The sequence below is a fragment of the Phodopus roborovskii genome, unplaced genomic scaffold, assembly GCF_943737965.1.
Source record: "Phodopus roborovskii unplaced genomic scaffold, PHOROB, whole genome shotgun sequence".
In the NCBI taxonomy this organism is placed as follows: Eukaryota; Metazoa; Chordata; class Mammalia; order Rodentia; family Cricetidae; genus Phodopus; species Phodopus roborovskii.
The window spans coordinates 20506502-20522492 of record NW_026125444.1 but is presented as its reverse complement, the minus strand read 5'-3'; the positions used below and the strand labels follow the sequence as shown (position 1 = coordinate 20522492).

General features: G+C 45.9%; 1 protein-coding gene across 4 annotated transcripts in view; it reads right to left on the bottom strand.

Moving 5' to 3' along the window:
• Nup205 (nucleoporin 205) overlaps positions 1-6166 on the bottom strand; it is a 69049-nt gene extending 62883 nt beyond the window's left edge. Inside the window, exon 1 of one of the 4 annotated variants that reach the window (XM_051175896.1) lies at positions 5990-6166. Coding sequence is in view for 2 of the 4 variants with exons in the window: in XM_051175892.1 (XP_051031849.1) it covers positions 5980-6007 (28 nt within the window). In the remaining 2 variants the exon portion in view is untranslated. Of the gene's footprint in view, positions 1-4045; positions 4192-5979 lie in introns of those variants that run through there. The other 3 variants (XM_051175892.1, XM_051175893.1, XM_051175894.1) reach the window with 3 other exon arrangements.
• Positions 6167-15991: the final 9825 nt, after the last annotated feature.

Sequence of the window (15991 nt, the reverse complement as noted above, 5' to 3'; positions counted from 1 at the left end):
CCACAGTTAAACCTAGCTATTCCCTAGACAGGGCTGGGTTTACACAGCCCTGTACATACTTAGCAAGTTGAGGTTTGTGAAGATGAATTAGGGATGCTAGAAATACGTGGCAAATACCGTAGTAAGTGAGGAAGTTAGGATTGATCTAGCCTACCTGAACCAAACCAGACTGCTTATTCAAACCTCACAGCAAGGGGAACCACAGGCAATAAGACAAACAAGCCAGGACTTTTAAGTGGGTGACACTCAATGCTCAGCACGTGGGGGACCTTGGATTCAACTCAAGGAACACACACAAACACAATCAAGGTTAGGAGACTAACAGAGCTTGTGAACAGGAGCCTGGGGCCACAAGTGTATCTTGGCAGTAGAAAGCAGGTCCACTGTGAAAAAGGCCTGGCTCAATCCCAGGCCAGGGAGCGGTGTGTCAGGTCTTCTGTGTGAGGGTGTGGATGGGGCAATACAATCAGGAAGAGCATCCAACTCTGCCTTGCTTCTGCTTCAATCCCCTATTTGCCAATCTTTAAAAGTATAGCTTTTTGTCAGCCAGATGTGGTGGCACAAACTTGTAACAAATACCAACTAAGTGGTCAGTTTAGCTGGAGATAGCTTAAGTCCTTTACTGAGACATGCCTGGATAAGACGTCAAGATCCCATTTCAAAACAAACTGTAACATGTCATGTGACTCTACTGTGAAGCCTGCTGACAAAGTAACACAAGCACCCATGCACACGTACTGAACCCACGCACACGTACTGCACCCATGCACATGTACTGAACCCACGCACACGTACTGCACCCATGCACATGTACTGCACTCATGCACACACACACTGCACCCACGCATACGTACTGCACCCACACACACATAGTGCACCCATGCACACATACTGCACCCATGCACACATACTGTACCCACACACACATATTGTACCCACGCACACGTACTGAACCCATGCACACATAGTGCACTCATGCACACATACTGAACCCATGCACACATACTGAACCCATGCACACATACTGAATCCATGCACACATACTGAACCCATGCACACATACTGCACCCACACACACATAGTGCACCCACGCACATGTACTGCACCCACGACGTACTGCACCCACACACACATAGTGCACCCACGCACATGTACTGCACCCACGCACACGTACTGAACCCAATGCACACATACTGCTACCACCATCAATACATTAGCATGCATGATTGCCTACGTGTCTTTTTAAATTTTTATTAAAGAAGTCAACTAACCTGGTTACAGCTACACACACTGGCAAAAGTCACTTCTGAGCCTGTCAAGATGACCCCTTGACCCTGGAAACGTCCCCCAGGAACACATTCTTGGCCCTCTCTTTGCAAAGGTAAAGGACAGCACAGGTTTGAGCTTTAGACTGTAGCACATAGGGCTCAAAAAGTTTCATGCTATAGGTCAGGGCTGCTCAACTAGTACATGCCATACAACCACACCCCCACGTACACGAGAGAAAGAGAGAGAGAGAGAGAGAGGGAGGGAGGGAGAGAGAGAGACCTACAAACATTCTTGGTCTCTGCTATTCAAATAAGTGAGGTTCAACCTGTAGTTTGTGACCCAAAAAACAAAATACAAAGTCAAATCACAAACATGCAATTGGCAGGGTGGACAATGGTATTCTAGGGTATGGACAGTAGAATAGGAAGTGTGGGGAAGCCAAGTTAACAGATAGGTAAGGTGGTAATGAAAGCTAAACTAAGTTAAGAACAGTAAACTAGGAAAGGCCTGTAGGAGTAGAAAGAAATTAGAATTGGCAACTAAGTGGGCACAGGATACAAAGGGAAAATCTCAAAACTGACTCAGGGTGGAGCTCAGTATAGAGCTCAAAGGCCTGGGTTCAATCCCTGTTATAGGGAAAAAAGTTGTAGGCAAACTGGGCACAGCCTCATCACAGAGATTGCAGAAACAGCCGTGAAGGAACAAACACATCTGTAATCCCAATCCTCAGAAGCAGGAGAACCCAAACTTTGAGGCCAGATTAGGCCACACAGTTAAGACATACATCCCCCCACACACACACACAAACACACAAATTAGTCTCCTAGCCCTAAAATACTAGACATAGACTAGGAGGCTGGAGAAACAGCCCAGTAGCCAAATACTCAGAGCTCTCCTGAGTAACTGAGTTCCTCCCAGCATCCATCCAGGTAGCTCAGGGGGTACAATGCATTCTTCTGGTCTCCGTGGGCATCTGCACTCCTGTGCAGACATACACATGCATACATGATTGAAAAAGATAAGTGTTTTAAAAGGAATTCTGAAGAACTAATGACTGTCTATGTATTACACCTGATTAGTGTAAAAGATCGGTAGATTACATGGAAAAGTTCTGTTTTCTTCCTGTTAATGAGTCAGCCAATAACAGATCAAAAATATACACACACAAATCAAACACTGTGCTAGTCAGTCCTTGACAAGTATCAACACATCAACATATCTAAGTATACAAGATTTATCCACAGTTTCCCAATTTTAGTAAGTATCCTTTTACCAGTAACAAATGAAAGGTAATATATATAATGTGTATTTTTTTAAAATATAATTTACTCAGCTTGAGAAACAAATTTATGTCTTTTAATGTTTTGGGATACTTGCAGGTTGTCTAGCAGTGCTGGTGGCTGCTTACAAACTTGGGAATGTATCTACTTGGTGGGCATGACAGGTCACAACAGTGTGAGCCACGCAGTTAACACCCAAAACAGGTATAAAAATTCTATAGCCGTCAACCACTCTTTCCTCCTTCCACACTACTTAAGCTGTTGTGGCTACAGAAATAATAGAAAACATGGCAAACAACAGCAACTTAACTATTCTCGTGAACAACAGCATTAAGTGTATTTGCATAGCTGTTACAACATAGTGCTTGCTACTTTTTTTAATCTTGCAAAACTGAAATGCTAAGGCAGGCCTGGCGGTTCATGCCTGTAACTAGTAACCACGCAGCACACAGGAGACCGAGAGAGGGATACTGTGCTTTAAGGCTATTCTAGGATACAGTTAATCCCAGGCCAACCCAGGCTACATCACAAGATTGCCCCCCAACACACACACATTTTTAACTCATGAAATGTTACACTCATTAAATATCACTATCATCTGTCACTTTTCTAGCCCCTGGCAACTGCCATTCTAATTCTACTTTTCTGTTGTTGCTTTCTTTTCACAGAAGCTGCACTTGGTAAGTGTAGTTGTTTTGCTGTTGTTGTGTATGTGGTGTGTTCCACTTAATGTCCTCACAGGTCTGACATGCATCATGTGACAAGACTGTATTCTTTTTAGTACTGAATAATTAGTCCTTCGTGTGCACATCATGTTTTCCCCATTCATTCACTCATCGTCCACTCATTTATGGATGCTTAAGCTCTTCCCGAAGGTGATAAATAAAAAGAAAGTAACTCTCGACTCCTGGCCTTCTTAAATGCTTTCTTTTCTTGCTGTCAATTGAAGTTCTTCTGTACAACGTGTATTCCTGGGAGCTACTGACAACTGCCTCTTTGCCTCAATGGTTTGTGTTTAACCATAGGGATATTATGTGCTAAAAATGTACGTGGCACAGCTACAACATGGAAGCAAGCATGGTATGATGTCACAAATCAATGAAGTTGTGTGTAAAACTACTGGCTGTTTAATCTTGGAGACATAAACCACTGGAAGTCTTTGTTTCAAAATTAAATCTGAGACATTAACTGCATTACTCCATGGGGTATCAAAGGATTAAATGAGATCAAGCAAGTCTAATGCTTGTTCCAGTGCTGAGGCATACATAAAAAATGACGTATTTAATAAACGGGAAATTTCATTTCTACAGAACAATTTACCATACCACTTGTGAGGTGGTTTAATGTACGAAATTCAAATTTGGGCAATTTTCACTACTATGGCCACTTCTAACGTGGCCAGAACCAGTACCAAAACAGTTTAAAAACAAAACACTCAGGAGTCATCCTAAACAACACCGTAAACATTTGCTACACTGACTCTAAACTGTACTCACGAATCAAGTGTCTAACTCTGTTTTCGGGAGTGCCACACCTCGTCCAAAACGTTTTGACATCTGTGTCCTCTGCGCTAACGACCAGCAATGAACTCCAGAGACTGTGACAAGTCAAACTCCATCCGCCTTTTCAAGCATCTCGGGGAGGATCCCACCCACCCCTGCATCAGCACCGCGGTTGGCGGTTACAAAGGTGCGGGCGGGGCCGGGAGGCAGGGCCGGGAGGCGTGCCTCGGCTGAGCCCCCACCCCTCCAGGACAGCCCCCACCCTGTGCCCGGCCCACAGCCCGCTCTGGGACCAGCTTCCTTCCTTCCAGCCTCGGGCTTGGCCGTCAGGCCTGACTGCCAGAGCCCGGAGACTGGAGGGCTGGAGCAACACCCTGGCGAAAGCTGGGCTGCACACGCGCACACAGAGGTACGCACAGAGACACACACATAGATACACACGTACACACACACAGACACACACGCGCGCACACACACATAGATACACACATACACACAGACACACACGCGCGCACACGCAGACACACACATAGATACACACGTACACACACATAGATACACACGTACACACACACAGATACACGCGCGCGCAGACACACATAGATACACACGTACACACACAGACACACGCGCGCACACACGCAGACACACAGATACATACGTACAGACACACGCGTACACGCAGACACACACATAGATACACACGTACACACACAGACACACGCGCGCGCACACGCAGACACACACATAGATACACACGTACACACACAGACACACGCGCGCACACACGCAGACACACAGATACATACGTACACACAGACACACGCGTACACGCAGACACATAGATACACACGTACAGACACACATACACACGTACACAAACACAGACACACGCGCGCACACAGACACGCGCACACACGCACAGACACATACAGATACACACACACACACAGAAACACACGCACACAGATACACACAGAAACACGCACACAGACACACAGGCGCGTACACGCAGACACACACAGATACACACAGAAACACACGCACACAGAAACACACGCACACAGACACACACGCACACAGACACACACGCGCGTACACGCAGATACACATGTACACCCACACAGAAACATGCACACAGAAAAACACGCACACAAACACGCGCGCAGACACACAGATACACGCACACACACAGATACACACACACAGATACACGCACACAGACACACATAGATACACAAGTACACACACACAGACACGCGCACACACGCAGACACACATACAGATACACACGTACACACACAGAAACACACGCACACAGATACACACAGAAACACGCACACAGACACACAGGCGCGTACACGCAGACACACACAGATACACACAGAAACACACGCACAGTCACACACGCACACAGACACACACGCGCGTACACGCAGATACACACGTACACCCACACAGAAACACGCACACAGAAAAACACGCGCGCACAGACACACACAGATACACGCACACAGACACACACAGATACACGCACACACACAGATACACACAGACACACAGATACACGCACACAGACACACACAGATACACGCGCACACGCGCGCGCGCACAACGCGCGCACACGCTCACGCACACGAAGGAGACCAGGCGAGGAGAAGCAAGCAGCAGGCTCCGGGCCGCCCGCCCCACTCACCGCGGGCCCGCCGCCCGGCCTCCACCTCCACCGCACTCCTCCGGGGCCAGGCTGCAGCCCCGCCGCGCGCCATTCAAACCCGGGAGGCGCGGGGCCGCGTCCACGCGGAAGAGCCTCGCCGCGCGGGCGCCCCTCCCCACGCACAGCCAGGCCCCGCCCCGCCCCGTGGGCCCCTGCGGGCGCCCGTGGATCCCCGTGGATTCTCCCCCCCCCACGGCCCTGGCGCGCTCACCAGAATTTACCGCCAACGGCGCCGCCATCTTGCGGGAGGACTGCCGGAGCCCTCCTGCCGCACGGAGGACCCCGGGCCGCAGGGCCTGCCCGCGGGGACGCCTGAACAGAAAGGCGCCCCGAGGTCGCCCGGGAACCGCGCGCGAGGCCCGAGCAGATGCATGCCGGACTCCAGACTCCGCTCCGACCCACAGTCGGAGATTCTCACGGACACCATCCCCATTCCAATAAGGCGAGGGCGACCGGTTCGGAGACCAACCGTGCAGTGCATCCTGGGACCTGTAGTTTATTTCCAGGGAGCCCCGAAGTAGGCAAGTGTGAAAACGTACATCACTGGAATAGTTTTTAAAAAGTCCTTCAAGAGACACCCACAGAGAGTTTTATAAAATTCTTAAAAACAAATCACTACCTTCATTTCCATTTAAATGTTATTTGAATATCTCCCTTGCCTTGAAAGAGTAGAACGAAGTGAGTCTTAAGTTATTATGGCATTTCTATTTACTAAGTATATTGTGTAGACATCGTCACGTCGTATTATGAAATGTTCACACATCTACAAAATTCGAATACTATCTGCCCGGTTTCAAAAATGTCACCTACTTGATTCCTCGTCCCCAACATTATTTTGAAGCAAATTCCAGACACAATTTCATAAACACCAACTGCTTTTCTACCTAAGCAACCAAAATTACTAAACGCGCTTGCTAAATTACATGTTTTCACATTCGTTTATTTTTTTTACAGGACTGGGGATAGGACCCAGGGCCTGGCTCATGTTAATCGAGTACTCTGGCATTGAGAGTTGAGATATATCTGAAACCCTGGTTTTTGTTGTTGTTGCTGGTTTTGTTTTGTTTTGTTGTGTGTGTGTGTGTGTGTGTGTGTGTGTGTGTGTGTGTGTGTGTGTGTGTCTTTGGAGACAAAGTTTCTCTGTGTAGCTTTGTAGACCAGGCTGGCCTCGAACTCCCAAATCCCAGATCTGCCGGCCTCTGGCTCCCAAATGCTGGGATTAAAGGCATGTGCCACCACTGCCTGGCTACAAAGCCTTTTTTAAAGTTTTTTTTTTTTTATTGTCTTATTTTATAAGTACGGTGTTTTGCCTGCATGTATGTATTTGCATGGTATATGTATGGTACCATAAGAGGTCGGGAGAGAGCGACAGATCCTCTGGGACAGGAGTTACAGATGGTTGTGAGGGGCCACTGAGACAGATCAGAGGGAGCCACTTCTTCCTTGTCAGATTAGTGGAGGAGTGAATCACTGTTAAGCATTATTAAATACTATCAAGTAACTTTTTTAAAAGGTCAACAACAAATTTATTAGCGTTAAGGAGAAAAACATAGTACCAGTTCAGTGAAAATCCCAGCAGCCACCAGGAGAGACGGAGAAAAGGTCATGCCTTTTAAGTTAAGCATGGAATAGAAACAGATATCTTATTAAGAAAGGAAAGGGCGCCTTTGATCTCAGCACACAGTTGGCTGTGAGTTCAAGGCCAGCCTGGTCTACAAAGCGAGTTCCAGAACAGCCACGGCTCTGTTACACAGAGAAACCCTGTCTTGGAGAGTGGGAGAGGGAGAGAGAGACAGAGAAAGGGAGAAAAAGAAAAGAAAAGCATTTACAAGAATGGAAGCGGGCTGGTACAGTGAGCTGGTGAAAGAACCCAAATGGCCCACTAACTAACTTCTAAATGCTGTTCGAATCGTTAGTTCCGACTTGAGCTTTCATTCAGTCTACTGTAAAATCTTTGTAATGATTTCTGTGAATGATTCCAACTGTCAGGGATGGACTGTTTGACAGTTCTTCATGTGTACTTGGACAAGCAGCCCTTCACTGGCAACCGGCCAGACTACCCATATAGCAGTCACACGATTTTGGAGAATTTACAGTCACCCTAAAGATACTCTAGCATCTGCACAGCGAAAGACATGCTCCAGGCATGGCCATTCCAGACAGCCTGGACTGGCCTTTGAATGTACTGTAGTAAGATTAGCCTAAGTGAACTCTAAATGACCCTTCAGTGAGTTTAGCCAGGCCACAGGAGGAGCACTCTTCCTGGTGTTGGCTCATGGGAGGGTTTGTGATTGGTACAGATCATAATTCCTTATCTGCATAAAGGACTTGTGCCGTGATTGGTGCAAACGCGTTATACAAACCCGCTGTTTGGCTCTCTTTTCAAGTCAGCTGGGAAACACCCTTTTTGTACTGCCCCTGGCCGTTGCACCCTTAAGACCACTAAAAGGCTTCTCTCAAAAATAAAAACAAAATCTACATTTCAGTCTGTAAGATTGTGATGGCATGCTGAGCTGGAGAAAGGAGAGCTGAGGCAGCAGACCAGTGGGGGACTCAAAGGCCAAAAGGACAGGACAAGAGTAGCCCCAGCAGCCGACTCAGCGGCAAAGGTCCCACAGGGCGCCGAGGCACTGAAATCGTAAGAAGTGACAGAGGCAAGAATGGATGGTGGAAATATAAAAAAGTCAAGACAGGGCAGATCATCAAAGCTGAAGATGGAAGGACATGAAGAAACACGTGGGGTGGGGGACGTGAGAGTCTAGACTCACCTGTGAGACGGGCTTCTGGAAGGCCTGCGGATGATCACTTCGATGATGTTTATAGAGGCGAGAAGAAGGGCCCACTGTGGGTGGCACCATTCCCCTAGCTAGGGTCCTTGACTATATGAACGGAGAGAGGGAGCTGAGCAGCAGTATGCATGGGCTCCTCACTTTCTGCTTCCTGCTGATGGGTGTGACATAACCACCTGCTTCAGGCTCCAGCTGTCTAGACTTCCCAGTCAGGATAGTTTGTACCTTTGCACTATGAGCGTAAATAAATTCTTTCTCTATTGAGTAGTGTTGGTCAGAGTATTTTTTTTTTAATCATAGCTACAGGAAAACAAACTGAGATGGAGGGTAAAAGCCAGAGCCATAAATCTTCAACCACAGTACTTTGAATAAGTGTCTAACTTCAGAAGTCTGGAGCAATATGTCTCTACTTCCAGGCTCAGAGCTGGAAGCCTCTGGATCAGCCACTCTAAATGCTAGGCCTTGGGTCTTCCAGAGTGGCAGACTGTCACACTGAGAGAACTTTGCCTTGCCCACTTGTGATTTCTATCCGGGAGCAAGACTGTCCCCCAGGTGTAAATCTATCTTCAACCACAAAAATGCCAAAGCCAGAAACATGAGAGTCATTCTGTAAGTTTCCTCCAGTGGCGAACACTTGCTCGTTCTAGCCTGCCTGATTTCCATCCCATCCCCTCCTCACAGATTCCCAAAGTGCTTTTCAAATCCGCAGATGACATGTTTTGTCTTCATTAATATTTTATTGCTTAGTAGTGTCATTTGAAAACTTCTTAGCAAGTCCCTGGCAGGTCTCCACCACCATCCCAGGGACTAACAATCATAGTGTAGCAAATGGGTCTTGTGAAAAGGCAACTTTCAATAAGCCGGGCCCTCAAAACCCATCCTTACGTCCCCAGTCAGTCCTACTTATTTCCAATTCATCTTCCATACTGTAACCAGCCCGTTCCTAAAACTCTTCATCTTCTCCCTATTGCCATGTCTTCTTCCTCTCTGAATAATTGTTGATTGCATCTTTGTAGAGCATCCCTTCTTCATCTTGTTACTCTTCATTGGCCTTGAAGCCTCACTAAGGTGTTATCTTCCCTCACTCCATCCCTAGCCCAGGCTGGGTTAAAACCCCCTGCTCTTCCACAATAAGGTACTATACTTTTCTTGTAACTTCTTCCTTCTGGACAGAAATCTACACGTAGAGGAGTGCCCAGTAAATAATGAATAAAAGTTTATCAAATGAGTCAGACTGAGCAAAGAAAGCTGCTATCTTTCACTTTATCATCGGGTCTCACTACATGGCTCTGGCTGCCCTGGAACTCACTGCATAAACCAGACTGGCCTCCAACTCAGAGTTTCACCTACCTCTATCTTCACCCTGAGTGCTGGGATTAAAGGTGTGCACCACCACACCTGGCTGTTAAGATACTCCCTTGAGAGTTTCTGAAAATTCTGGGATTAGATTGTCCGGTGTGGACATGAAAAAGGTGGATCATTCCATATTTCCCCCTGTGTCAAATCTCTGGCCCTCACAAGGCTATGAGCCATAATTTCTTAGCCTAAAACAAAAACACCAAGTTATGTGGACTTCTATTTGCAAATCAGTTCCTTTGATCTAAAAGAGTTGGGACTGGAAGCTGCAGAGATAGCTCAGCAGGGGCTCAGAGTACTTGGGTTTGAGTCCCAGCACTCGAATGGTAGCTGACAAACTGCTGTCATCTTGTGGCTTCTGTGGGCACTGCACACATATGGTGCATATACGAATTCACAGGCAAAACGCACACACATAAAATAAATAAATAAATTGTTTTTACACTCTTTCTGGGTGCTCCAGATGTTGAATCCAGAGTGAAACTCTGGATTTCTCTGAGTCTCCCAGTAGGAGCTATGATCAACTCTGCTGGCAATACCATGTCTGTGAAGAGAATCAAGGGACAGCTGGACAGACTTCCTGCTGCTGGTGGATGACATGGTGATGGCCACATTAAAAAAAAAAAAAAAAAAAAAAAAAAAACACAAACCAGAGCCAGGTGTGGTTGCATATGCTTTTAACCCTGTCACAATGGAGACAAAGGCAGGTAGATCTCTATGAGTTTGAGATTCAGCCTGGTCTACAACGAGTTCCAGGACAGCCAGGGCTGTTTCACATAGAAACCCTGTCTCAAAAACAAACCAAAAAACAAAAAGGGCAAACCAGAGCTGAGAAAAGGGTCCATCCAGCTATGCCAATTTGACAAAGAAAGTCATATTGAAGAAAAGATAGGGTATTTCTTTATTTTTGAAGACAATGCAGAACTAAACAAAAGGAAAATAAAAGGTCAGTTACAAAGGAGAGTACAGACTTGTGGCCCAGAATTGCATCTAATGCAGGCAGCACTGCATGGTTCTCCAGTGCCTTTGTAAAATATAACAGCCATGGAAGAGCCTTTGCTCCAAAGCCTGGACTGTGTTGTGGGAGCAGCATGGTTGTGGCTCTGGCCCCGGATAGGCAGAGTTAGGGGAATCAATCGGGGCTTCCATCCATAGGTAAGAAAAGAGCCGAGCATTTATTCTCTCAGAAGAACGCTCGCAGGTTAACTGTTCCTACAGGGACAAGTGCCAACTCAAACAAACTGTTGAACTGCCCAGGACATGATGAAAACTCAAAGACAAAGAGAAAGAAGAGCATAAAGTGAGTCAGAGAAAGACAACTCTGGACTAACACAACGCTGTGGAGTGGCCCTTTCTTCTCTTCCTTTGGCTTAGAGGGGCTTTGCCAATGTGGATTATTTGCCTCCTCTTCTCATTTCCCAAAGCATTGAGATTTCCAGAAGAGGGAACGACAATCAGTGGACGCCATGGGGTGCTGGTGGAGTTGCAGAGGCAAGCCCTAAGCAAATTGCTCTGAACCCAGCTATATGATAGAGAGCCTTCTTCTATTTTCCCTGAGCCTGAGTTTCTTAACCAATTAAAACAGAAACAATTCTTCCTTGAGTTACTAACAGTACTCAGAGAAATATGACTTTAGCATAAAGCATTTAAAAGATATTCTTGGCCGTAGTAAGATGGTAACAGAGAAATGCTGAGGATAAAGCACAGAGATTAAGAAAAAAAAATGAAAGGGACTATTGAACAAAGAAATATCAATTCAGCACTAACAGCAACAATGAATTCTGTTGCTGAGGTTCTCAAGGCAATCTTAATGCAACCACATGACAAGTTATGTTACAATGTTACATAGTCTATACATTTTAAAGTACACATTGAACAAACACAAAAGTAGTGATAAGACTAAGGTGAATGCTTCTAAAATTAGTCTGCCCGTCAGCAGGAACTCAAGGGTAGAATTTTGCTCTTAGTTTAATCTTTCCATCTCTCCTGGGGTTGTGACTCTGGGATAGAGGACATGCTTAGGAGGTGCAATGCCCTAGATGTGATCCAGAACAACACACACGTGCACAGGTGCTCGCTGACAATCTCTAACCTCAAGCGTGACAACCCAGAAGCAAGTCATTTTTCTTTGTAGGGTCTGAGATGGAGGAGATAACTCTGTGATTAAAATGCTTGCTTCACAAGTATAAAGACTGAAATTCAGATTTCCCCCGAAATGCTGTATGTAGTGGCCAACAGATTCCAGCTTTATTATTAGGCAGGGTTCTCTAAAGGAACAGAACTTATAGAGTGTGTGTGTGTGTGTGTGTGTGTGTGTGTGTGTGTGTGTGTGTGTAAGGACTTTAGTAAAGTGGCTTACACTGTTGTCTGTGTAGTCTAACAATATTCTCTCCTGACAAAAAGGCCAGAATCTAGTAGTGGTTCAGTTCATGAGACCGACTGTCTCACAATCCCAATCTTGTGCTGGAATCCTGGGGAGTCCCAAGAGAGCTGCTGGTCTTCAGTCCATGTTGACCTCCTAAGAAAAATCCATTGTGAAGGAATGCCTCAGCAACAGGATAGGTGAACTTGCCAGAGAGGCTAAGGACAACCAGGAAAAACGCAGAGCTTTCTTCTTCCATGTTCTTTTATGTGGGCTGCCACCGGAAGGTGTGGCCAGGGTTTAGGATGAGTCTTCCTATCTCACATGATCTAGTCAAGAAAACAGCTCACAGGCATGTCCAGCTGCTTGAGTTTTAGTTGATTCCAGATGTAACCAACTTGACAACCAAGATCAGCCATCCACATGGGCCTTGGAAGGTAGAGACAGGATCCCCAGCAAGCTGGCTAGGGAGACTAGCCATATCACTGAACTCTGAGTTTGATTAAGAGACCTTGCTCAGTGAATAGGTGAAAGAGAAATCCAGAACTATTCCCAACATCAATTTCAGGCCTTTATATGCACATTCACATGTGTGCACACATGTAAACATGGAAAGAAAAAAAATGTGGGGCAAAGAGGTGGGGATTGAACTCAGAGCCTTACAGATGGTGAGCATGGGCCTGTAATTAGAGTGGAACAGAAGTGGGATGCTCATGGGACAGTCACTGTTATGTGTTCCGCCACCAACACTTTCTCGTCCTGCTACCACCTCCGTCTGCACTACTTGTGATTGAGGCCACAAACAGACAAGAAAAAAAATTAAAGAGGAGATATGTGTGTGATGTGTGTGTGTGTGTGCACGCGCGTGTGTGCATGTGCCCATGCTGTGACTCTAAGGGCAGTAAACAGGAGAGGACATGCTTGGCTATGTTGCCAGAAAAAGTGTGGCAAGTATAGGGGATGCAGATGTCATGGGCACCATTCACTACACGGAAAACTTCCACCCACAAGCCTCATGTAATGACCAATTACAAACACTAAGTTCCATGAACCACAAGCTTTCTGTGGAGTCAGGAATGCCAGGATGTCACCCATCCACATGACATGAGTAGAAAGAGTTACAGAGTGATCAGGGTCACCTAGAGTTCTAGGATGTCTGAAGAGAAGTTTCCGGAAGCCAGCATACTTTGTCTGGAATGCTGGTGACTTGAGTAAGTCCCCCTGAAACGTAACTCATGGTGGTCAGTAGCTGAGCTAGCAGTGTTCCTGGCATCTGAAGGGTAGTTTCTTCACAGTGTCTATGAAGTGCTCAAACCAGCTAGGACACTGTGATCACAGTCAAGCTGGTTACAAAAGAGCGGCTGGTTTGTGGATAGCTTCCTGCTCATGGTAACCAAGGCACTTTAGTGTTCTCTGGGGCAGGAGTACAGTGAAGGGGTGCCTGACCCCTGATGCCCGGCCATGGGTTCCAGCACACACACACACACACACACACACACACACACACACACACACACACACAAACCAAACAAAAAAAATAGATCTGTAGACTGTGCCAGTTGTAATTTACAAACCTGTACTCTCAGCTTTGAGTTTACAGAGTAGGTCCTGTCTTAGTCTTTTGTTGTTTTGTTTCGTTTTTTGTTTTTCAAGACAGGGTTTCTCTGTAGCTTTGGAGCCTGTCCTGGAACTCACCCTCCAGACCAGGCTGACCTCCAACTCACAGAGATCCACCTGCCTCTGCCTCCCAAGTTCTGGGATTAAAGGTGTGCGCCACCAACGCCCAGCTTGTTTTAGTCTTTGTTAAGTAAGGATTTCACAGCAGAGCTTGGAGAGAAGGCTCAGTGCTCAAGAAAAGTCACTGATTTTGAAAACCAGAGTTGGATTCCCAACAATGATATCAAGCCACTCCCGCAACAGCCTGTAACTACAGCTTTAGGGGGTCTGAAACCCTTTTCTGGCCTACACTGGCATTCGCATGCATGTTTGCAAACACATACAGATACTCACATAATCACATACACATAAAGTGAAATTAAATTTTCTTCATGAAGGACCTTTGTAGTGAGATATTCACTTTGTCCGCCTCTGTGCATTCAACCACAATAGACCTTCAAAAATTTAAGCCAAAAATGGGACAAAGTTTAATACTGATAAGTGCTTTAATCCAGAACTAGTTTTAAAAAAAAGTTAGGACATGCAATTTCTATCTTTATATGCTATCTTGATTTCCAAAGAATCTGGATTAATAAAATATTTCTGCAAGTTTTGCCACTGAGTTAAGCTGTGACTGTGGGTAAACAGGAAAGGAAATGTGGTCCAGACAAGCACATCCCTGCCAAAGGGCCGAAATACTCAGACATTTCCTCAGCGGTGTTTCGCAGTTCTTTGTATATTTCGGTTTTTTTTTCCCCCTCAGAAAGACCCTACTCTGTAGCTGAAAGTCTCTGAACAAAACTGTCTGGATTCAGATCTCTATTTTTAGCCCCTGTGAAAACTCCCTTGAGTAAATCACTTGGTCTAAGTGGAATGAGCTCTGGGGTTAGAACAGCTTCAGTTATATTCTAGTCTCTCCAGGTAAATTTAATGCAGTTATTAAGACCCCCACTAAGGAAAACAAATGGGAAGAGGAAAGAGGTCTAGTACTAGTGATAGGTGCAGCCCCACATAACCTCACACCCGTGACTTTATGAAATGCTGGCACTTTCCAAATCATTTCTTACAAAGGAAGGAGGGAAGAAAGGAAGGAAAGAGGGAGGAAGGGAAGGAAAACAGGAAGGAGGGAGGGAAGGAAAGAGGGAGGGAGGGGAGGAAAGAGGGAAGGAAGGAAGAAAGGAGGAAAGGAAGGAAGAAGGGAGGGAGGGAGGGAAGGAAGGAAGGAAGGAAGGAAGGAAGGAAAGGAAGACATGCTAGCATAGAAAGCAAGCATAGGAAGCTGGAGAGAAGGCTCAACAGATAAACATATGTGCTGCTCTGTGGTGAGGCCTGGAGGCCGGACTCCTGAAAACACAAATGTCTGTAACTCCGGTTCCAAGCGGTCTGATGTCTTCTTCTGATCTCTGTGAGCACCTGCACACACATGTGCACATACAGTCATAGGGACACACACACACACATGCACGCGCGTGCGCGCACACACACACACACAAACACAAGCACACATGCACACAGGCAAAAGAATAAGCAAGCACCTTAGAAATTTAGATAAGCAGGTGGGAATAAAACACCTTGTGTCTCTTTTTTTCTTTGAATGAGTAGATGAAGAGTTTTCAAAAAGTGAACGAAAGGGGAAAGAGAATAGGGCAAAAAAGAAAGAAAGAAAGAGAGAGAGAGATAAAGAAACAAGCAAACAAAAAGAAATCCTTCAGGGTTTTGTCTTCGAATCCACAAACCCACCCCTACCCAAGAATTTAAACTCTAGGTAGGCAGGCTCCTTAGATTGATTAGATTGATGTGAAGTTAAGGTAAGGGGCCAAAGTTTTAGGACAGGTAGCTTATAATTTTTGTGTGTGTGTGGAGGGGGGGGGTGTTTCAAGACAGGGTTTCTCTGTATTGCTCTGGTAGCTCAGAATTCATGGGGCAATATGAATAGCTAGTGGAAGTGGTCTTAGAAAAGTAGACCAGATAATGCAACAGACAAACTATATGGTTGTGCCCACATACGTTTGTCTGTTACCATCTCATTTTTCCTCAAAAAAAAAAAACTCAATACATGA